The sequence below is a fragment of the Dendrobates tinctorius genome, unplaced genomic scaffold (genome assembly GCF_039654945.1).
Source record: "Dendrobates tinctorius isolate UK_male_01 unplaced genomic scaffold, ASM3965494v1 ptg000020l, whole genome shotgun sequence".
In the NCBI taxonomy this organism is placed as follows: Eukaryota; Metazoa; Chordata; class Amphibia; order Anura; family Dendrobatidae; genus Dendrobates; species Dendrobates tinctorius.
Window position 1 is genome coordinate 22,227,139 of NW_027361688.1, and position 24,978 is coordinate 22,252,116.

The following is a 24,978-nucleotide window of genomic DNA, read 5'->3' on the forward strand; positions in this document are numbered from 1 at the left end:
CAACATACACAGTATATACCCCAATTTACAGTATGATTCCCCCATACACAGTATAATCTCCCACATACACAGTATGATGCCCCCCATACACAGTATAATTCCCCCATACACAGTATGATCCCCCATAGACAGTATGATGCCCCCATACACAGTATGATTCCCCCCATACACAGTATGATGCCCCCTACCATACACAGTATGATTCCCCCCATACACAGTATGATACCCCCTACCATACACAGTATGATGCCCCCCTACCATACACAGTATGATGCCCCCCTACCATACACAGTGTGATGCCCCCCTACCATACACAGTATGATGCCCCTCATACACAGTATAATTCCCCCCATACACAGTATAATTCCCCCCATAAACAGTATGATGCCCCCATACACAGTATGATTCCCCCATACACAGTGTGATGCCCCCCTACCATACAAAGTATGATGCCCCCTACACAGAATGATGCCCCCATACACAGTATAATGCCCCCATAGTCTACCCACACACAGTATGATGCCCCCCTACCATACACAGTATGATGCCCCCTACAATACACAGTATGATGTCCCTCTACACAGAATTATCCCCCCCTACCATACACAGTACGATGCCCCCATACACAGTATGATTCCCCCCATATACAGTATAATTCCAACATACACAGTATGATGCCCCCCATACACAGTATGATTCCCCCATATACAGTATGATGCCCCCCTACCATACACAGTATGATCCCCCATACACAGTGTAATCCCCCCATACACAGTATGATTCCCCCCATACACAGTGTGATGCCCCCCTACCATACACAGTATAATTCCCCCCATACACAGTGTGATGCCCCCCTACCATACACAGTATAATTCCCCCCATACACAGTATGATCCCCCCATACACAGTATAATTCCCCCCATACACAGTATGATTCCCCCCATACACAGTGTGATGCCCCCCTACCATACACAGTATAATTCCCCCCATACACAGTGTGATGCCCCCCTACCATACACAGTATAATTCCCCCCATACACAGTATGATCCCCCCATACACAGTATAATTCCCCCCATACACAGTATGATCCCCCATACACAGTATAATTCCCCCCATACCACAGTATGATTCCCACATAAACCGTATGATGCCCCCATACACAGTATGAGTCCCCCATACACAGTATGATGCCCCCATACACAGTATGATGCCCCCCTACCATACACAGTATGATCCGCCATACACAGTGTAATCCCCCCCCATACACTGTATGATTCCCCCCATACACAGTGTGATCCCCCCATACACAGTATAATTCCCCCCATACACAGTATGATGCCCCCATACACAGTATGATGCTCCCATACACAGTATGATGCTCCCATACACAGTATGATCCCCCCATACACAGTATAATTCCCCCATAAAAAGTATGATGCCCCCATACACAGTATGATTCCCCCCATACACAGTATGATTCCCCCCATACACAGTATGATGCCCCCTACCATACACAGTATGATGCCCCCCTACACAATATGATGCCCCCCTACCATACACAGTATAATACCCCCATACACAGTATGATTCCCCCCATACACAGTATGATGCCCCCATACACAGTATGATTCCCCCCATACACAGTATGATTCCCCCCATACACAGTATGATGCCCCCCTACCATACTCAGTATGATTCCCCCACACACTATGATTCCCTTACCACACATAGTTTGATGCCCTTTTTCCTCTAGTACGGCGCCACTCTACCCCGCCGGCAAATTTTTTTAAAAATATTCACCTATCTCCATTCCCACGAGGCGTGGAGCCGATCTGTGTCTGACTCAGTAACCACAATGTAGTGACATCACCACGCCTGCTGCGCCGAGCCTCAGACAGAAGTCACAGGTGAATGGCGGACAGGCCGATGCCTCCTGCTCCACCACCATATCCAATATATATACGTTCTAAAAAAAAAGTCCTTAAACCCAGGGCCTGTCTTGTGGAATCTGGGTCGGTTGGGAGGAAAAGCCAAAACATTTGTGAGGCTGCAGTTCACACGATAACCACTAGGTGGCCACACAGAGAATGATAGGCTGCAATTCACATTACACCCACCAGGTGGCGACACAGAAAATAAGTGACTATATCTCGGGGAATTATCTTGAAGAAAAGGTAACGATGACACGTCTGAATGTGAATATGTCTCCATTCACTTAGATTTCTGCACGTTATTTCAATAAAGCAGAGCAGTTACTAAGCACTTATGATGCCCCATCTTGGACCATTAGATACCAAAGTATAAGATGTATGGCGATGTACGACTTACCTCCACAAAGGCAAACTTCTCCTCACTGGTGTAGTTATACCTCGTCGCGCGCTCGTACTCCTCGGCTGTGCCCGGACAGTCCTTGTTACAGAACTTGTCTGTAGGATGGACCAACTTCCAGGAATACTGCGAGGCGGAGAATAGCAGATAGGGAAGTCAGTGCTATATACTCTACAGGGCAGGTGTGGTGTATATAAGAGGGGGCGCACGCTCCCAGAAGCCACGCCTGGTAATGAATGATCGGGGTCTCAGATCTGGGTGCCAGTGCCACACTCACCACTTCCATGACGTGGGCACTCCACTTAGACAGCAGCTGCAGACCCCTCAGCGCCAGGTCAAACAACTCTCTGTACTCTTCATCCGACTTCTGGCAGTCCAGACCCGAGCCGGTCACCACCTGCCGACAACAGGGCACAGATGTCACCGCCAACAGCTAATGTACTGTTGTATAGAGTTAGGCTGAGTTCACACGTGGCGTTTTTTTCGCGTTTCCGCGGCGGTTTTAACCGCGCGATTTTGCCGCGAAAACGCGAAAAATAAGCATCTCATGCATTCCTATGGGATTCCGCAATGCTGTGCTAATGCTGCGGTTTTTACCGCGGCGGAATTGCTTTGTGGTAAAAAACGTAGCATGCTCATTATTTTGCGGAATCGCGGCGATCCCGCACCCATAGGAATGCATTGTTCCGCTTACTTCCCGCATGTGGCTGTGCACACCATGCGGAAAGTAAGCAGAACAATGGCGGATGGTACCCACGGTCCGGAGGAGAGGAGACTGTCCTCCGGGCTTTGGGTACCATATCCCTGTAAAAAATAGAATTTAAAATAAAAAATATTGTTATTCTCACCTTCCGGCGTCCCGCGCAGCCTTCCCTCCTCTCTCCACGTATCCGTTCCCAGTAATCCTTTGCGAAAATGCCCGCGATGGCGTCCATTCTCGCGGGATCGAGAAGTCTCGCGGTCATTCGCGCGACGTCATCGCGAATTACCGCGAGACGTCGCGATCCCGCGAGAACTGACGTAATCGCGGGCATTTTCGCAAAGGATTACTGGGAACGGATGCGCGGGACGTCGGAGGGTGAGAATAACACCATTTTTTACTTTTTTTTTACATTCTATCTTTTACTACTGATGCTGCATAGGCGGCCTCAATAGTAAAAAGTTTGTCACACTCGTCAAACACTATGTTTGACCAACCTGTCAATCAGTTCTCCAAGCGATGCTTCAGATCGCTTGGAAAACGCTAGCATTTTGCAAGCTAAATACGCTTGCAAAATGCTAGTTTTTCCGCGGGAAAATCGTGGGAATTTAAAATGCGATTTTCCCGCGGACTGGAATTCCGGAATTCTCGCGGTAATTTCCGCGAGAGTTCCGGTACGTGTGCACTTAGCCTTAGGGTTAGATTAGGAAGTAGTGTAGGACTGTAGGGGGATTAGAATAGAGGGGGGGCACATTAGAGATAGAGGCTAGGATAGATAATAGTATTAGTTTAGGCACAGGCAGCATAGGGGTTATTCAGAAGGGAAGAGATGGAGCTGAGCAGCACACAATGCTGTAGATAAGCCCCTGATGTCAACGCCGGCAGCTGATAGTCCAAAGAAAAGGTGAAGATGAAATGATCTCTAAAAGGCCTAAAGTTAAAGACGACACATTTCCTTTGTATTTTAGGCAAAGCAATGTATATACTGTCATTTTTTTACATTTTAAAAATTACAAAAATGAAAATGCGCAGATGCAAGAGTTTGGGAACCCTTGGAGATTTGTGTGCTCAGATAACTTTGACCAAGTTTTCAGACCTTAATTAGCCTGTTAGGGGTAGGGCTTGTTCACTACCATTGTTAGGAAAGGCCAGGTGATGCAAATCTCCCAGCTTTATAATACCCAGCCTCCTCTAACCTTGTGCCAAAAAACAGCAGCCATGGGTTCTTCTAAGCAGCTGCCTAGCACTGAAAATGGTGGAGGCCAACGAGGCAGGAGATGGCTATAAGAAGATAGCAAAGTGATTACAAGTTGCTCTTTCCTCAGTTTGAAATGTAACTAAGAAATGACAGTTACCAGGAATAGTAGAGGTCAAGATAAGGTTAGAAAGACCAAGCAAAATTTCAGTGAGAGCTGCTGGTAGGATTGCTAGAGAGGCAAATCAGAATTCTTGCTTGACTGTTCAGAGACACCTAGACATATATGGCCTTCATGCGAGAGTCCTGAAGAGAAAACCTCTCCTGCGTCCTCACCATAAAATTCAGTGTTAGAAGTCTGCAAAAGAACATCTAAAAAGCCTGACGTATTTTGGAAACAAGTCCTGTGGACCGATGAGGTTAAAATACAACTCTTTAGCCACAATGATCAAAGGTATGTGTGCAGAAAAAGGCACAGAATTTCAGCAAAAGAACATCTCGCCAAGCAGTAAGCATGGAGGTGGATCAATCATGCTTTGGGGTTTTGTAGCAGCCAATGGCACGGGGAACATTTCATGGGTGCAGGGAAGAATAGATTCAATTAAATTTTAAAAAATTCTTGATGCAAACAAAACACTATCCGTAAAAAAGCTGAAGGTAAAAAGAGGATGGCTTCTACAGATGGATAATGAATGATCCTAAACGTCAAAATCCACAACAGACGACCTCAAAAGGCGCAAGCTGAAGGTTTTACAATGGCCCTCACAGTCTCCTGATCTGAACATCATTGAAAATCTGTGGCTAGATCTCAAAATAGCAGAGGATGCAAAACGCCCCAGGAATCACACAGAACTGGAAGAAATTTCCAAGGAAGAATGGATGAAAATCCCTCAAACAAGAACTGAAAGACTCTTGTCTGGCTACAAAAAGTGTTTAGAAGCTGTGATACTTTCAGAAGAGAGTGCTACTTGGTACTAACCATGCAGGGTGCTCAATCTATCTAGTTATCAGTCCTTACCTCACTGTTGCTGTAGCGTGCCAGCTCAGAGATGAAGCGGATGTGGTCGTCCCGTATCTGTACCATCTGCTCACATATATTGTACTGCGGACTGATGCTGCTCTGGGTGCAGGTCCACCTGGGCAGGAAACAGCTGCTTTAAGCCTGCGGACGGCCTCCGAGGGGCGAGTGGAGAGAGGCTGGGAACACTGGTTAGGTAGGTGCTACCCTAAGGGTGATGGCAGACTACTATACACAGACCACAAGGTGAAGCCCTGCGGATACGACACTTATATGACCCATATGTGCCTCTATATACCATGTATACTGCACGGTGTAGGGCGTGCTACAGATAATAGGTGAAGCCGGGCTCAGTCCTGATAAATAAAGGGATTGGTCAGCTCTTCCTTATAATTCTGTTTTGTGTCCCTCAGTTACTCTTCCTGGAAAGGTGTCAAAGGGGGATTGGACAGTGTGTACAGACAAGCCTTCCCACCCGTTGACCTGCACTTGTCAATTTATTTCTGAATTCAAGTCAACAGCGCTGCAGACAATCAGTGAGTTCAGCAGCTCGTGCCGTCAACAGAGCGGCTGAGGTTACTGATTGGCTGCAGCGCTATCAACATGACATCAGCACTACAGACAATAACAGACATCGGGAGCAGCGGTGGAGCGGTGCCCTTTAAATAAAAATCTATCCCAACCCATGGTTTTGGTGGGATGACCTGAACATCTTATGTGGTTGGGGTCCTCCCGACTACTTTCTGGTGTCAGGGAATGTAAGAATTCGGAATTTAATCCTTGCACTCTTCTAGGAAATTCTGGCAGCAGTGCTCTCTTAGGCGGGACGTTCTTATACATTTCCAGGAGGGGTAACAGAGGGACGTCCCAATACAAAGCTCTAAGGAAAGATACTGCAAAGTTGTTATTTTAAAGGGCCATGCACCTTTTTTTTGTTACTAAACCTTTGCATGCATGAAAAAAAAATTAGACTCAAGAAGATACCACTGAAGGATGAAAAAATGTTCCAAAAATCTGTATATCACATACAGCTCCTGGTTATTTTGGCAGGTAAATACTCCAATACCCGGCCCTTACTGAGCATATCCAGAAAACATTTGGAACCCAAGTCGGCCAAATATGCCCAGAGAAGTACCAGGACTCGGGGCACTAATACTAAAATACCCCGGAGCGGTATTAATACTACACTGACACACGGCAGCAGTAAGCAGCTCTTGGCAGTAAAAGCAGGAAGACAATGAAAGCACTTCACAACCACGAGCTGCTTAGTTCAGTCGTTAATTATTTCCTCTCCAAACATCTAGGAATCAGTAAGTCGTCCTACGACCGCTCTCGTCCGGTCCTTCCGAGAGCCAAGAGACATTACGGCTTGCACTCACTTTGACTTGTTCTCCTCATAGTGAGCACTGGTCTTAATGTATCTGGCCAGCTCTATCTGCATGTCTCCAAAGAGCGGGACCACCTGCAGCTGCTGCAAGAGAAAACAGGACATGGACTGAATAAAAAAATGGGGGGAAATCTCTACGAGACCGCCAAACATAGGCATGGGGTTCATGAAACAGATCTGTACCGAGCCCTTCCTCGTTTTCCTTACTTAAAGGGGAAGTGTCATCAGGTCAAAAGTGCCCAGATTTTGCCATTGTTTTATTCCCACTGCTCCCCTGAGTATTACGTTTTTTATTTTTTTTAAATCCGCCATATGGATCCAGAGATATGGGCCTTTTTGTGTAGTTGCTAATTTTTATGGTCTTTATACAGTGGGCGTGGCTCACAGGATTCTACTGGGGTGTCTTTTGGCTGTCCCGTGAGCCACGCCCACTTTATAAAGACCATAAAAATCACTAAACAAAAAGGTCCATATCTCAGGAACCGTATGGCGGATTTAAGAAAAACAAAAAACGGTATACTCAGGGGCTCAGCAGGAACACAGTAAGATACAAAATTGACAAAGACACTTTTGACCTTTAAGTCCTGATTACGCAGCAGGGTAACTCATCTGTCCTGATTATTTTGCACTATTGAATGGGAATAAGCTTCAAAAAGTCGTTTATTGAGAAAAAGACCATTCTAGGGTCCAAGCTCTGAAGACCTGAGTGGATCATGGTGAACATGGCGCCCCGTAATGACCTTCACTCATCACCTTAAAGAATTTGTCAATTTTACTCAGGTTTATCCTCTTCTTAGCGTCCAGCTTGTAGATGTTACTGACGTTTCCATCCATCAGGTAGAGTCCAAATCCCATCACCTGTAGGAGATGGTACAAGTCATTAGGACATGATCAGACATGGAGGGTGATGTAGCAGCTCCGTCAACGCCGATATGACTAAAAGCCGGCAGCTCCTGGGAGAAAATAACTTCATTTTCTCTCAGTAGCTGCAGTTTCATTTAGATTAATCTGCAGGTAAATAGCGTTTAAGGTTTTCGTTAAGGAGTTAAAGGGATAATCAAAAAAGTGCAGCCCTGTCTTCCAATGATGCTCCACTTTTTGAAATTTTGGAGCGCATTTTTCATCCATCAGCAAAAACGGAATTCTAATCTGCATTGTAAGAACCATTGCCCGGGTGGGAGCTGCTCACCTTCAGCAGCATGTGCTTCTCGCTCGGGGTCAGGTACATTTTGTTCTCGTAGTAATCCACGCATATGTTGACTATGTCTGCCAGAAGCTCTTCATAACCAGGAATCACCTCCAGCTGCTGGTGCAGGCACTGAAAAGACAGGACATTATAAGACCGCCATACGTCGTCTTACTGGCATATATCGGACTGGCACGTCAACCCATCTACAAATATTTGCATATAATATCAGAACGTCGCCTTTTGATGCGAGGACGACCATACAAAGATGAGCGGTGTCAGAACATGGCTTCACTGTAAAAAAAAAAAAGAAGTTATGCAGCAGCTCAGGTATCTAGTAAAAGAAAAACAGAACTCAATTCCCATTGATCGCTAATAACAACTAAGCATGGAAAGTAGAAAATAGTTAAAGAATATAATAAAGAGAAAAATAAGTGATTCATATATAAAACGTAACAAATAAAAGCAGCAAAATACTTAAGAAATGCAGCTACCTGAGTGATCCTGTTATGGTTGGCCAAGAACATGGAGAGGTTCTGTGACTCTTGGATAGATTGAGGGTCAGCCATCTTTCTTAGGAACTGGGCAGCACTGCCAAAAAGGAGGAGTGAGTAATAAAATGAGGATAAAACACCCATACAATAATAATATTTTTATATTTTTTACAGTGAAGGACCCTTGGGTCAGTTTGCCTCCAAATTTGCTGAGTGCTGAACGTCGGTGGAAAGTTTAGGATCAAGAGAAGATGAGAAGATTTATTCTCTTTTTGACATCCAACCTGTAGATAGTTCTGAAGAGCCCTCTATCTAAAAAAAGGTCTGTCGGCTCCATGGTCACAGACCAGATACAGAGGGCTATCATGACACTATGTATTCATACTTACCTCCCCTACATCCAGCGTTGGGTTTTGCATCCTCTTCCTGTTGCCGACATTCTCTGTTAAAGAGAACAGTTGAAAAATGACCAATGTCCATGAAGTTCAACCGATCGATAGGAAAGGATAAAAGGTCCGCCACAGAAGAGCTAATTTTTCCCTATTGATACCAAAACTCGATACACTGGACTAAACATTCAGAAAATAATTCACATAATTATTTATGTTTTTTCTTATTGAAAAAACATCTCAGCCATTTTTTGAAACAATGGACGGATCCTACTGTGACCGGCACCTGAGGTAGACTAATCCACAGACTAATAGTCCTTATGGTAAAGAAGCCTGGTGTCCTCTGGAGATTGACCCTTTCTTTCTATGAATGGAAGCAGCACCCATTTTTTTGCACTATTTGTAGCTCCAGGTTTCCTTTTGTATGAAATAGTGCCAAGAACTAAACTGCATGTTTCAGATGAAGTCGCGCTAAAGCTTTGTAAAGTGGTTGTATTATATGCCGACCGCGCAGGTTCCTTGGCGCACACCTCTGACGTCATACTACCAGGCATTACTGCCTGAGTATTCAGGTAGTTGGTGTCTGTGCCACTACTTGGATTTATTCATCACTCCTGAATCACTTGAAAAATCCATCTCCGTTACATCTGTCTTACTGTTAGTCATTTCTGCCTTAGACCTAGTTACAAACCCAGCTCTCCTCTCTTGGACATGTGAAAAACCATCCTCTGCTACATCTCTGGGTGCTCTGCTATACCGCTGGTCAGTTTTGCTTTGGCCTTATGATAAACTCAATTTTGCTATACCGGTAAGTAAACTCTGCGGCCGTGTTGAGAGTTTTGCATTGGACTCTATGGCATACTAAGCTCTGCAATTTCGCTGACTTAACTCCGCTATTCCGCTACAAGCTCTGCATTAAAATTCTGTGAACTCAGCTCTGCTACTTCAACGAGTTAACTGCATCGCTGCTGGTCTGTCTTGCCTTTGCGTCTCCTATACCACTGAGCACTGGTTCTCTCGGTCCTCATCACTGAGACTACTCTGCTACCTTGTACACTACAACACATCTGTTCTGCTCCATCAGATCCTTTGATTCCTGTTTACTCCTCCAGTCACCTTTTTGGACCCACTACTTCCCTTGTTCTTTATGGACCATTCTGCTGCACCAACGTCATTCTTCCGTGCTGTATAACAACCGCTTATCTGGAGCAAGAGCTTTGGAGGTTCCAACTCCCCAGATGAGACGTAACCCATATAAATCTTATTGCTATCCTGTGGTGAGGTTTATTCAACCAGTTATCGATTGACTATTTGACCACTGGGGCACTGCAATGAGCCTAGAAGGAGCTCTTACTGGTGAGTCTCCCCTCGTCCCATCAATCAGAGCTACAGGCCAATACCTAATAACCAATATTCTCATGGTTTCTCACCGTTTGTACGCAGAATGATCGTTCTTCACGCTGCACTTCATGTTTTTAAGCTCATCCAGCACGGCAAACATATTGATGAACTTTCCTAAGGTGAGTAGATAGGCCTCCGACACAAAGTCCTTCCGGCGCTCTGCGTGACACAGCCGTTTCACCTCATTGCAGAATCTCTCAATGGCTTTACGCTGTAAGGAAGCACAAGACAAAAATAAAGCTGCTGTTACCTTACAAGTGGGTGTCAGAAAGGTAAGCTGCTGTGATATTACAAGTAGGTGTCAGTAAGGTGAACAACCGTGACCTTACAAGTAGACAGTAAGATAAGCTGCTGTGATCTCACAAGTAGGTGTCAGTAACGTAAGCTGCTGTGATTTTACAAGTGAATGTCAGTAAGATAAGCTTCTGTGATCTTACAAGGGAGGGTTAGTAAAGTAAGCAGCTATGACCTTACGAGTAGGTGTCAGTAAAGGGCATGTCACACTAAGCGATATTGCTAGCGATATCGCTGTGTTTGATACTTACCTACGACCGGCTCCCCCGCTGGTTATCGCTGATCGCGCGAGAACGTCCAGGACTGTTTCTCGTCGTCAGCTTCCTGCGGCGCTTCCTGCTGTGAAGACGAGCGACGCGTGGAGCCGGGCGGGAGGACGCAGGATCGCCTAGTGTGACAGGTAAGTAGCGACCCCCGTCCCCAGCGATGTCGCTGGTGAGATCTGCCTGTGTGGCAGCTCACTAGCGACCACTTAGCGATGTACCAGCGATCCTGACCGCGTCATATCGCTGGTCGGGATCGCTGGTACATCGCTAAGTGTGACAGTATCTTAAGGTGAACAACCGTGACCTTACAAGTAGACAGTAAGATAAGCTGCTGTGATCTCACAAGTAGGTGTCAGTAACGTAAGCTGCTGTGATTTTACAAGTGAATGTCAGTAAGATAAGCTTCTGTGATCTTACAAGGGAGGGTTAGTAAAGTAAGCAGCTGTGACCTTACGAGTAGGTGACAGAAAGCTAAACTACTGTGATCTTACAAGCCAGTGTCAGTAAGGTAAGCAGCTGTGATCTTACAAGCAGCACGGTGGCTCAGTGGTTAGCATTGCAGCACTGGAGTCCTGGGTTCAAATCCCGCCAAGGACGACATCTGCAAGGAGTTTGTATGTTCTCCCCGTGTTTGCGTGGGTTTCCTCCGGGTTCTCCGGTTTCCTCCCACATTACACAGTCATACCGATATGGAATTTAGATTGTGAGCCCCATCAGGGTCAGCGATGATAATGTGTGCAAAACTGTAAAGCGCTGCGGAATATGTTAGCGCTACATAAATAAAGAGATTATTATTATTATTACAAGTGAATGTCAGTAAGGTAACCTCATGTGATCGTACAAGTAGGTGTCAGTAAGGTAAGCAGCTGGTGTCAGTAAGGTAAGCTGCTGTGATCTTACAACTAAGCGTCAGTAAGGTAAGCTGCTGTGATCTTACAACTAAGCGTCAGTAAGGTAAGCTGCTGTGATCTTACAAGTAGATGTCAGTAAGCAGTAAGCAGCTGTGACCTTTCAAGTAGGTGTCAGAAAGCTAAGCTACTGTGATCTTACAAGTAGGTGTCAATAAGGTAAGCAGCTGTGACCTTACATGTTGAAGTCTGTAATGTAAGCTGCTGTGATCTTACAAATGTCAGTAAGGTAAGCTGCGGGGACCTTACAAGCCGGTGTCAGTAAGATAAGCTGCTGTGACCTTACAAGTAGGTGTCAGTAAGGTAAGCAGCTGTGACTATACATGTAGAAGTCTGTAATGTAAGCTGCTGTGATTTTACAAATGTCAGTAAGATAAGCTGCTGTGACCTTACAAGTAGGTGTCAGTAAGGTAAGCAGCTGTGATCTTACAAGTAGGTGTCAATAAGGTAAGCTGCTGTGAACTTACAAGTAGGTGTCAGTAAGGTAAGCAGCTGTGACCATACATGTAGAAGTCTGTAAGGTAAGCTGCTGTGATCTTACAAGTAGGTGTCAGTAAGGTAAGCTGCTTTGATCTTACAAGTAGGTGTCAGTAAGGTAAGTTGCTGTGATCTTACAAGTAGGTGTCAGAAAGCTAAGCTGCTGTGATATTACAAGTGGGTGTCAGTAAGGTAAGCTGCTGTGATATTACAAGTGGGTTTCAGTAAGGTAAGCAGCTGTGACCTTTCAAGAAGGTGTCAGAAAGCTAAGCTACTGTGATTCTTACAAGTAGGTGTCAATAAGGTAAGCAGCTGTGACCTTACATGTAGAAGTCTGTAATGTAAGCTGCTGTGATCTTACAAGTAGGTGTCAGTAAGGTAAGTTGCTGTGATCTTACAAGTAGGTGTCAGTAAGGTAAGCAGCTGTGACCATACATGTAGAAGTCTGTAATGTAAGCTGCTGCGATCTTACAAGTAGGTGTCAGTAAGGTAAGTTGCTGTGATCTTACAAGTAGGTGTCAGTAAGGTAAGTTGCTGTGATCTTACAGGTAGGTGTCAGTAAGGTAAGTTGCTGTGATCTTACAAGTAGGTGTCAGTAAGGTAAGCAGCTGTGACCTTATATGTAGAAGTCTGTAATGTAAGCTGCTGTGATCTTACAAGTAGGTGTCAGTAAGGTAAGTTGCTGTGATCTTACAAGTAGGTGTCAGTAAGGTAAGCAGCTGTGACCATACATGTAGAAGTCTCTAATGTAAGCTACTGTGATCTTACAAGCCGGTGTCAGTAAGGTAAGCTGCGGGGACCTTACAAGTAGGTGCAGTAAGGTAAGCTGCTGTGATCTTACAAGTAGGTGTCAGTAAGGTAAGCTGCTGTGATCTTACAAGTAGGTGTCAGTAAGGTAAACTGCTGGCACCTAAAAAAGTGGGTGTGAGTAAGGTGAGCTGCAGGTGATCTTACAAATGGGTGTCATCTTACTGAGCCCCTATAATGAAGCAAAAACACACAAAATAATGTCACTTGTGAACACATCCTTATACATTTTTGGAACATTACAGCATCACGTGATTTAGTAATTAAACTTTATGAAGGCTGAATATCTTACTTGAAAATACATGAACTTCATTAATTTTGTGACTTCAGGTTCCAAGACTTCCACTGTCTTCTCATAAATCTCCACGCGATTTGGCTGCTCATTGCACTTTACCTGACAAGACACATTGGCAGCTGACTTATCTTATTAATTTTTTTTTTTTTTTAAACGGGTGGTCTCATGAAGACAATCCATAGTCACATAAAAGGTGGTACCAAACACTAGGGTCCAAATTCCCTAACCCCAAAAGATGTACATCAGACAGAGATTTCCACTACAGTGGCATCATATGGCGGATATTGCAAATTTCAGCTTTCAGCAGACTCATCAGAATTCAGACATTGTGGAAGAATGAACTGTATAATTTTTAGACATATCCCAACCATTATCTTCATCATTGCAACATGGGGGATTACAGGAAAGAAACCTAGAGGTCATACAGTCCAGTCTAGAGAGGAACCACACATGTGAACAAGCTGTAACAGTTAGCACCGTGCCATCTGGTGCCTGCTTAATACCTTCTCTCCAACATAAGCCTGCAGCTGTTGTATACTTCAACATATCTATCTATGTATTAGGCGGGTTAGGTAGCACTCACAGAGAAGACTCCAAAGAAGTGGACCTTTCATATCTCCAAGATATCAGGTCCGTAAAAGGGCACATGAATGGGAGAATGATTTGGCCTCAACTTCGTTACTTACTTGTGGAATGGCTCTAGAACAGCTCCTCCATGTATACAACATTACGGCATACTCCTGCCCCTCCTCCAACATCTCATTCTGCAGGTAATGAGAAGAAGACATACCAATTAATTGTATCAGAGAGCATCCTCCAATGTCTAAACAGTGACCGAGCGCTGCCGATTGCTGATCTGAGTGATTGTCAGCAATCTTTTGAGCTATCGGTTGGGGTCTCAGGACCTCTCCCACCGATGTGCAGCATATTTAAGGGGAAATAAAATATATAAAAAAAAATATTGAAACTAATAGGAACCCTTTAAATCCAGACCAATCTCGTGAGCCCTTTGTCACAATTACTCACCATGCTAGAATGAACAGTAGCTTGTTCTATGTATCTGGCGATGCCAGTAACGAAGGCGTTCCGGTCCTCGAAGTTGGTATCAAAGTTAGCCTGCAAGAAAAAGAGGCAACATAAGCTAATAATTCATCTTAGAAAATGATGGAAAAGAATAAAAACTGTTTCTGGTAGTGTTCTTCATAGAAGTTCTAGTATGCCTTTCTTGTAAAAGTTTGGGCACCCCTGGCCAGAATTACTGTCATTTTGAACAGTTAAGCAAGTTGAAGATGAAATGATCTCTACAAGGCCTAAAGTTACAGATGACACATTTCCTTTGTATTTTAGGAAGAAATATATGCATATATATTTTCATCTTTGACATTTTAAAAACTACAAAAAGGAAAATGGGCTGATGCAAAAGTGTGGGCACCCTGCACCTAGTAGCACCCCATTATGAAAGTATCACAGCTTGTAAATGCTTTTTGTACCCAAAAAAGAGTCTTTCAGTTCTTGTTTGAGGGATTCTCATCCATTCTTCCTTGGAGAATTCTTCCAGTTCTGTGAGATTCCTGGGGTCGTCTTGCATGCTTTGCTATTTTGAGGTCTAGACACAGATTTTCAATGATGTTCATAACAGGGGACTGTGAGGGCCTTTGTAAAACCTTCAGCTTGCACCTTTTGAGGTCGTCTATTGTGGATTTTGGCGAATGTTTAGGATCATTGTCCATGTGTAGAAACCATCCTCTTTTCACCTTCAGCTTTTTTACAGATGGTGTTATGTTTGCATCAAGAATTTGTTGAAATTTCATTGAATCCATTCTTCCCTCTACCTGTGAAATGTTCCCCGTGCTATTGGCTGCAACACAACCCCAAAGCATAATTGATCCACCCCCATGCTTAATGATTGGTGAGATGTTCTTTTCCTGAAATTCTGTGCCCTTTTTTAATCCACACAAATCTTTGATCATTGTGGCTAAAGTGTTCTATTTTAACCTCATTGGTCCACAGGACTTGTTTCCAAAATGCATCAGGCTTGTTTAGATGTTCATATGCATACTTCTAACACTGAATTTTATGGTGAGGATGCAGGAGAGATTTTCTTCTGATGACTCTTCATGGACTCTCCACATTTGTGCAGATGTCTCTGAATAGTAGAACAATGTATCACAACTCCACAGTCTGCTAAATCTTTCTGAAGGTCTTTTGCAGTCAAGCAGGGGGTTCTGATTTGCCTCTCTATGTCACGAGTGTGTCAGGTCCTCCTTGGAGATCTTGAGTTAGGCGATCTTTATGTGCTGTGAATCGCGGATCTTTCATTTAGCCTGTGTGTTTTGTTCCTCATATTAAATGAACTTCGTTTCCTTTGGCACTGAAGAGGTTAACAACTCTTTGTATGCTGGATAGAGACATGCAGTTCCAACTCACAGCTGCTCCTTACTTGCTCATTTCCTCTCTCTATAAAAACCTGGACAGACCTTCTCATCCCTGCCTGTTAAAAGTTTTGCTTCCTGGCTTGCTGGAGTTGGTGTTCTGGAGTTGGAATTCATAGTTGCTGCTGGAGATTGTTGTCTGCTGTTTTTGTTATCCTATTCCCATTTGATTTGTACCTTCCTATCCTTCTCTTTAGCTTAGGACATTAAGAGGAGCATAGTAATGTCGGAGACTCAGGTTTCTCTACCTTCAAGAGTACCCCTGGGACAGGGATAGTTAGGGTCCCAGTTCCAGGGACAGTTTGAGGCCTCCCCTTCCTTACCGAAGACCGTCACACTGTGACACTCTAGCAATCCTACGAGCAGCTCTGACTGAAATTTTGCTTGGTCTTCAAGACCTTATCTTGACCTCCACTGCTCCTGTTAACTGACATTTCTTAATTACGTTTCAAACTGACTGAGGAAAGGGCAACTTGAAAACATTTTGCTATCTTCCTGCTTTGTGGGCCTCCACCAACCATTTTCATTTTTAGACTGCTAAGCAGCTGCTTAGAAGAACCCATGGCTGTTGTTTTTTGGTACAAGATTAGAGGAGGCTGGGTTTTTATAAAGCTGGGAAATTTGCATCACCTGGCCATTCCTAATAATGATAGTGAATAAGTTATAACCGTAACAGGCTAATTAAAGTCTGAAACCTTCATCAAACTTATGTGAGCAATCAAATCTCCAAGGATGCCCAAACTTTAGCATAAGCCCATTTTCCTTTTTGCAATGTTTAAAATGGAAAAAAAAATTACAATATATATATTTTTTTCCCTAAAATACAAAGGAAATGTGCCATATTTAAATGTAGGCCTTTAAGAGATCATTTCATTTTCAACTTGCTGAACTGTTCACAATAACATAGGCATTTATTTATACCCACCGACAGATGCACAAGAGGTCAGTCATCTTTTGGTGGCTAGCACATTTATCAACCCTTGTGTGAAAGAACATGATCAATATATGAATGACGATCGGCTGAGTAATTCATAATGATTTTGCTACTTATCTGTCCATGATCCGGGCTTTACTCCCCTCACCCCGGTCCGCTGAACTCTGTTGTGCTGCATGTCGGGTTTGTAGATGGCCCTGTGTGATTCCATGTGATCATCTACTTGGGCCTATATAAGGCGCACCAAGACACACACCTGTGCCTTGGTATTCAGACTTTCTAGTTACTCTGTAGTTCTGTCTGCTACCTGTTCCAGGATCTCTTCTACATGTCAGCCTGCGAATTCCAGGACGTCTCCTGTCCGTCTGCGGCTTCAGGTACCTCTGCTAACTGCTCACGGTCTTCCAGGACCTATGCTACGTGTCCGTCTGAGGCTTCCAGGACGTCTCCAGTCTGCCTGTGACTTCCAGTACCTCTGCTACTTCTACACGGTCTTCAGGGACCTCTGCAACCTGTTCCCATTCTTCCAGGACTTCTGGTACCGGTTCCCGATCTTCCAGGACCTCTGCTACCTGTCTACGATCTCCAGGACTTCTCCTATCTGTCTGCGGTTTCCAAAACCTCTGCTACCTGTCTTCGTTTTCCAGAACCTCTGCTACCAGTCTGCGGTTTCCAGGATCTCTGCTACCTGTTTTGGGACTCCTATCTGTCTGCCTCAACTGCCTGCTGTACCGACGCCCTTGTCCCCACCCAGACCTTAGGCTTTGATTATCCACCTCACCCAGTGAGCCTAACAGATTTGTTTATAATGTCATGTCCCATTACAGGCAGAGAAGTACTTTGTCACTGTCTGGGAGGCAGCTGGATTTTACAGAAAGCTTTCTCCCATGCATTTACAAATCAAATTTAAGAAGAAATAGGAAACCAGAATTCAATATTGATATTCTGTTTGGCTTCCAGGCCATCAGGTCTGACATTATTGAGGATAAAGGACACCGTTGACCTCAGCACCTGATATAGGCCTTTATCTACTTTCCGATATTGATCTAACCCATGTCTCTGCCATATGTGGGCACCTACAAGCTTAATATTGGTGACCTATTGTTAGTATAGGGCATCAATATCAAATCAGTGGGAGTCCAACTCCCGGCAACCCCATCGGTTGGCTGATTAAAGGGGAGCAGTGCACCGGAAGTGTGACAGTTCTGCACATAGTGGTCGCGAGTGTGTAGTACCAAGTATGACCACTACACAATGTGCAGAGCTGTGCCACTTCCATTGCGTCACTGCCCTATTAATCAGTTAATCGGTGTGGGGGCCATGAGCTGGACTGCCACCAATCTGATATTGATGACCTATCCAAAGTCCTGGAAGAACCCTGTATATTAAAATTTACCAGGTAATGTACCTATGTAAGTAAGCGAGAGTGTGGGTTTAGGTTACCTGGTACATTATGGAGGACGGCGGAGGCTCGATGCATGGCTGCTGGTCAGGGAGGGGCAGCTCCTCCAGTAGGTCCACGTTAGATAACGCATCTTCCAGCGTCACGTGGGTGGTCATGCTGAGTAAATCCGGTAGCACCAGTCTCTAGGGATTCTGTGACAAATTTACCTGTACCAAAAAAAGAAAAATAGCAACAGTGATATTATCAATATATTTCCAATTTTTGGGGCCATTCTTCTAACGAAATTAATGATCAGTGGTATGATTGCTGTTTTTTTCAGGTGACAGTGTCAATGATTTTTTTAAAGGGGTCTGACCCTTTTTATTGGGAGACGCCCATGATTTTAAAAGTGACACACACTAATGTATTATAGTCTAGTCACCTAGGAGGTCCAAAAAAGTACAATGAAAGGGATTTTACCATGGAAGTTATGCCCTATCCATGCAGAGCACCATTCTTGGGATCGCGGGGGGTCCCAGCAGTCAAAACCCCCAGCGATCAGTAGGCTATCCCATACCCTATGGATTCAATTGTAATGATAATAAAAAAAGAAAAACTATGACAAAATTGCTATTTTTTTTCTCTTTAACCTCCTAAAGACTTTATAAAAAATGAATCAGTAAAATATTGTAGACATTCCCCAAAACAACAATAAAAGCCTCAACCCTTTTCGGATAGTTTTTAAACATTTAAAAAAATAAATAAATATAAAAAATAAACTTAGTGTCACCAATTGCTGTTATTTTTTCTATTCTTCCCCCCAAAAAAGAGTTAATAAAAGTTAATCAACAAGTTATATTACAGGATATTACTAATACCTGAAATTATAAATGCAATACTGTGCAAATCCCAATGTGATAACCATTTCCTTCAGGCTTCGCCATATTTCTAATTTTTGGGACATTGTACACTATATTTTTAATTTTTGAGGACATTCTGCACATTTCAAAGTGTTGGGGAATTCTTTACAAAATTTTTAATCTTTAAGGCAATTCTGCGCTATGTTTTTTAATTTTGGGGGACATTCTGCACTATATCTCTTTATTTTGGGGGGGAATTCTGCACTACATTTTGCATTCTCTGAACATTCTGCACTGTATTTCCAATTTTGGGGGTATTTGCACTGTAGTTCTTATTCTGGGGGCATGTTGGACTTTATTTCTCATTTTGGGAGCATCCTGAGCTATATGTCTTATTCTGGGGCATTCTGCACTATACAGTATTTCTAATTTTTGGGGTATTTGCACTGTATTTCTTATTCTGGGGGCATGTTGGACTATATATCTCATTTTGGGAGCATCCTAAACAATATTTCTTATTTTGGGGCATTGTACACTACATGTCTTATTTTGGGGCGGCCGCGGCAGTCACCATATCATGACAATGTAATAATTATATGTGTGAACCTATATGAAGTCATCACGTTAGTTTGGTTTCGTGGGGCTCGTCTCATCTAACCTCAACGGAAGCTTTTCTCAACCTACACACAGGAAATAAACAGAAGACGGAGCAGTTCCTCTTGCAGGTCTTAGAATCGCCCCTTATGGGCTTTAGCTGCTGGTGCTATAGTTGTAGGGTTGGGGGAGGTCGCCGGCTCCCTCGCTCGTGTTATGTTGTCTTCTTTTATGCATCTTATATTATAATTACATATAGTTGTACTTTATATTGTAATAGTCATGTTTGTAGGTCCTCGTTATGGCTCTTGGGCTCGTCTGCCTCAAAAGGATCTGGTGGGAAGGACGTAGTAAGATCCATCCCCAGTGGTCAACTGAGGGCATAAAAGGTGGAAAAGGCCGATTTTTTGATGAGTAATGCCTAGACTGCTGAGGCGGCAGCACGTGTGGTCTCAGCAGCAACAGGTCGACGGAGGAAAAGAAGTAGATCAGTGGAGGTCCAAACCAACCGATTGGCTGATTAAAAGAGGAGCCAAACAGCTCCATACATACATAGTGGCCATGAGTTGTACAGTGGGGAAAAAAAGTATTTAGTCAGCCACCAAATATGCAAGTTCTCGCATGAGAGCGGTCTGTAATTGACATCATAGGTAGACCACAACTACGAGAGTCAAAATGAGAAAACAAATTCAGAAAATCACCTTGTCTGATTTGGCAAGATTTATTTTTCAAATTATGGTGGAAAATAAGTATTTGATCACCTAAAAACATGCAAGATTTCTGGCTCTCATAGACTTGTAACTTCTTTAAGAGGCTCCTCTGTCCTCCACTCATTACCTGTAGTAATGGCCCCTGTTTGAACTTGTTATCAGTATAAAAGACACCCGTCCACAACCTCAGTCACACTCCAGACTCCACTATGGTGAAGACCAAAGAGCTGTCGAAGGACACCAGAAACAAAATTGTAGCCCTGCACCAGGCTGGGAAGACTGAATCTGCAATAGGCAAGCAGCTTGGTGTGATGAAATCAACTGTGGGAGCAATAATAAGAAAATGGAAGACATACAAGACCACTGATAATCTCCCTTGATCTGGGGCTCCACGCAAGATCTCACCCCGTGGGATCAAAATGATCACAAGAACGGTGAGCAAAAATCACAGAACCACACGGGGTGACCTAGTGAATGACCTGCATAGAGATGCAACCACCGTAACAAAGGCTACTATCAGTAAAACAATACGCCACCAGGGACTCAGATCCTGCAGTGCCAGACGTGTCCTCCTGCTTAAGCCAGTACATGTCAAGGCCCGTCTGAAGTTTGCTAGAGAGCATTTGGATTATCCAGAAGAGTATTGGGAGAATGTCATATGGTCTGATGAAACCAAAGTAGAACTGTTTGGTAGAAGCAAAACAAGTCGTGTTTGGAGAAGACAGAATGCTGAGCTGCATCCAAAGAACACCCTACCTACTGTGAAGCATGGGGTGGCAACATCATACTTTGAGGCTGTTTCTCTGCAAAGGGACCAGGATGAATGATCCGTGTCTATGAAATAATGAATGGGGCCATGTATCGTGAGATTTTGAGTGCAAACCTCCTTCCGTCAGCAAGGGCATTGAAGATAAAACGTGGATGGGTCTTTCAGTATGATAATGATCCCAAGCACACCGCCAGGGCAACAAAGGAATGGGTTCGTAAGAAGCATATGAAGGTCCTGGAGTGGCCTAGCCAGTCTCCAGATCTCAACCCCATAGAAAATGTCACACTCGCGCCTTGGCTGAATGGCGCAAGCTGGGGAGTTGTGGCCCCACTGTGCCACAAACCAGACTACCCTGGAAGGGGCGTGACTACGACAGCTACCTCGGTCTTCACTGGAGCCTCTGATGGTGAGGTCAGGCTTGTGCGGCAGATAGCTGTCGGGTGCCACTCCAGGGTGGTGTCTGGCTGTGGCTGCTGATCCCACTCGGGGACAAGTCACTCGGACAGGTGCTATAGACAGGCAGGTAGGCACGGCAGGCACGGCTTGGAGACACAGAGCACGCAGGCACGGCTTGGAGAGACTGGGCAAGCTGGCGTGGCTTGGAGACACTGGGCAAGCGGGCACGGCTAGAGACACAGGACAGGCGGGCACGGCTTGAGACACAGGACAGGCTGGCGTGGTATGAGAAGGAACAGGTAGGGGCCTGTTCACACAGCAGGTGCAGGTACAGTTATAGGCAGGAAGGAGTGGAGTAAGTTAGAACAGGTTAAGAACGGTTCACACAGGAGGTGCAGGTATGCATACAGGCAGGAGTGCGGAGTAGGCGGAGCTTGCAAGAGTGCGGCGTAGGCAAGAGTGCGGGGTAGGCGGAGCTTGCAAGAGTGCGGGGTAGGCGGAGCTTGCAAGAGTGCGGGGTAGGCGGAACTTGCAAGAGTGTGGGGTAGGCGGAGCTTGCAAGAGTGCAGGGTAGGCGGAGCTTGCAAGAGTGCACTGTAGGCGGAGCTTGCAAGAGTGCAGGGTAGGCGGAGCTTGCAAGAGTGCAAGGTAGGCAGAGCTTGCAAGAGTGCAAGGTACAGATAGGGAGGACACAGGGAAAGACACAGCAGGGAAAGGAACCACAGACAAGGAGACTGACAGACAGAGGTAAGACAGAGTTCAGACAGAGAAACACTACAAGACAAGCTACAGGGACCGAAGGATACAGGGACCAGGATATTTTGCCTCCTGGAGGGAGAGCAGAGAAGTACCAGGCAAGTACTTAGACGAGGCTAGGACAAGACAGGGACCAGGATATACGCCTCCTGGCAGGCAGCCAGAGAATGCTAGACAACGCTAGGAGAAAAGCCTGTCAGAGGAGGCGAGACATAGGACAGGGCCTGGCTTCCTCAGCAGCAAGGAGCTAACTGAGTTGAGACATTGCGCAGGCAAGGATTAGTGGGTGTGGTGACCCTATATAGTAAAGGGCTCCAGGTGATTGGTCGGGGACAGCTTAGACCGGTGCACCCTGACTGCATAAGAAGCAGAGAGTTCAGGCGCCGCCCCCCTATACACACAGTCAGGAAACATGAAGAGAGAAAGCAGGAAAGCAAGAGGCATAGCGCATGGAGCTGGCAGCAGACAGAAATTACTGCATGACCTGGAGCAGTAAGTAAGTTGGTGTGCGGGGATGGGAGGCCATGCAGTGATGCCAGCAGGGTTGTTACAGAAAACCTTTGGAGGGAGATGAAAGTCCGTGTTGCCCAGTGACAGGCCCAAAACATCACTGCTCTAGAGGAGATCTGCATGGAGGAATGGGCCAACATACCACCAACAGTGTGTGCCAACCTTGTGAAGACTTACAGAAAACGTTTGACCTCTGTCATTGCCAACAAAGGAGATATAACAAAATACCGAGATGAACTTTTGTTAATGAACAAATACTTATTTTCCACCATAATTTGAAAAATAAATCTTGCCAAATCAGACAAGGTGATTTTCTGGATTTGTTTTGTCATATTGTCTCTCATAGTTGTGGTCTACCTATGATGTCAGTTACAGGCCTCTCTCATCTTTTTAAGTGGGAGAAATTGCACAATTGGTGGCTGACTAAATACTTTTTTTCCCCCACTGTAGCTAAAATCTAGGCCACCTCCCGTTCAACTCTCCTCGTCTTGATTGACAGCTCCACCAACTGCGGTGATAGGCATTTCGCTGGCAAAAAGTGTGGAGCCTGGTTGGAGTAAAGACGAAGATGATGACTCATCATCCCCACTACTCCTTCAGCTTCTACAGTGCTTTGGGATCCAATTTTCATCCATTTCGGGTTCTTGGGTCATTCATATTTCTTGCACACAAAAAATAAACATTTCCAAACTTCTGTCCATTTAACAGTAAAAAACGAACAGTACTATGATGGAATCAATGTGCTATCCCTTTTTTTTCATGGACCCATTGAATTTGAATGGGTAATTTTGATCCATACATCGGATCAAAAATGTCTCAGTTTTCTTTGCAGACAGTACGTGTCACATGGAGGTTTTTGCAAGTATCACCAACTTTGATGGTGGAGTCAAGGTCCGTGCAGTCCACAGATTCTCAAACTCTTCCTTAATACTCCATTGATAGCTAAGATCAGTGCAGGGTGACTCGGGACTTGACTCTTAGATCCGCAGCTCATAAGCAGGTTAGCGAGAGTTAAATCTCTGCTGGACTGGGGTTGTTAACCTCCTTTAGTCACAGGCTTTGCGAGAACCAGTCTTTACTATGGAGGTAATGCCAGCTATAGTTAGTCTATCCCAGTCTGGAGAGACGGACACATCCTTAATAACTGGTGGTTTAAGGTGTTTGGTGAAACCTTTCCTTTTCCCTTGGTGTCTTTATGCTATTTTGCTGCCTCACAGGCTTTACACTTTTGCACCTTAGTGTTTTTCCCTGTGAAAGTGCTGTGTGACTGTGCTTCTGTTTTACCCTGTCTGTCTTGTTTGCGTTCTCCCCATACAATTTACAGATTAGTGCTACTCATGAGCATAGTGAGGAACAAGACTCAGGCGTTCCCACCATCAGGGGTAATCCTGGGAACAGGGATAGCTAGGGACCCCTAGACTGAGGAATAGTGTAGGAGCCCATGTGCTGTTTCACAGTCACACTGTGATAGTAGATCTGTGTTCAGTCCATGCAAAACACGGCTACTTTGTAGATTTTTCCAGTCAATTTTCAGATTTGGAGTGTGAGAACTTTTTCAAATTTGGCCATTTAATTTAATTTACGATTTGGCACTATGCACTTCGAAATATCCTTTCTATCTCCCAGAATAAAGAAAATGACCCAAAGCGCCCACTTTTAGGTGTAAGTTTGCTACCCTCCCCCTTTCTGTGACCCAGTTTGCCAGATTGTCCCAGCGAAATACAGATCACTGGCAAGTCGGAGGCCCCAAACGTCATCTGAAAAAAAGTAATCGTATTCGGTCATACTGTGTAGGTTCCCTCTTGCCATCTCAACAGGTCAGAGCGCTGACATCCCAATGACAGCGCTGCAGCCAATCAGTGAGCTCAGCGGCTTGTGCCAATTACCCAGGCACTGATTGGCTGCAGCGCTCTCCTGGGAGCTTCAACAACTGTTTATAAATCCCATGAATTCAGTATACTGTTCACAAAAAATGAACATTGCTGACAGGATATTTTGAGACGCAGATACAATGATATTATTTACACGTGGTTGTGCACCGATCTTGAGATCATGGCTTCAAAAATGCTACGATAACAAACCACATCAACATGTCCGAGCTAAAACCAACATTCACTGCCGGCTCTCACACTGTCCGACGCTGAGATATGTGCCTATAACAACCCGGTACAAAGAAGTGTAAAAATCTCAGAGTGGATGAAAGCCTGTGGTTCTCACGTACCAAAATCTGAGGGGGGGGGGGATAAAAAAACACTGAGGTCTGCAGCATTTTTTCAGCAGGTCGGTAAGAGTTTCAGGACCAACTTTACTTAAACTATAAACCGCAGCAGATTTAGTAACCCTAAAAATTCAGGAGAACAGGTCCTCAAGCTAAAATAATACTTATCTATTAAGTAGTGCAATCCAAAGGAACTCTGCAGACCTCTGGGCCCATTCAGATTCCACAGCAAAGGCTAAATTTACAGTCCCTCTGCTTCTCTATAGCTT

General features: G+C 44.6%; 1 protein-coding gene across 2 annotated transcripts in view; it reads right to left on the reverse strand.

Moving 5' to 3' along the window:
* Positions 1-24,978, reverse strand: part of CYFIP2 (cytoplasmic FMR1 interacting protein 2) — a 54,950-nt gene that overhangs the window by 15,212 nt on the left and 14,760 nt on the right. For both annotated transcript variants that reach the window (XM_073567880.1, XM_073567881.1), the window contains exons 3-14: positions 17,956-18,123; positions 14,173-14,262; positions 13,833-13,910; positions 13,144-13,245; positions 10,129-10,310; positions 8,310-8,406; positions 7,819-7,947; positions 7,383-7,487; positions 6,622-6,713; positions 5,243-5,360; positions 2,607-2,726; positions 2,330-2,455 (exon numbers count right to left, since the gene is read on the reverse strand). In XM_073567880.1, coding sequence (XP_073423981.1) covers positions 2,330-2,455; positions 2,607-2,726; positions 5,243-5,360; positions 6,622-6,713; positions 7,383-7,487; positions 7,819-7,947; positions 8,310-8,406; positions 10,129-10,310; positions 13,144-13,245; positions 13,833-13,910; positions 14,173-14,262; positions 17,956-18,072 — 1,356 coding nt within the window. In that variant the 5' untranslated portion in view covers positions 18,073-18,123. The remainder of the gene's footprint in view (positions 1-2,329; positions 2,456-2,606; positions 2,727-5,242; positions 5,361-6,621; positions 6,714-7,382; positions 7,488-7,818; positions 7,948-8,309; positions 8,407-10,128; positions 10,311-13,143; positions 13,246-13,832; positions 13,911-14,172; positions 14,263-17,955; positions 18,124-24,978) is intronic.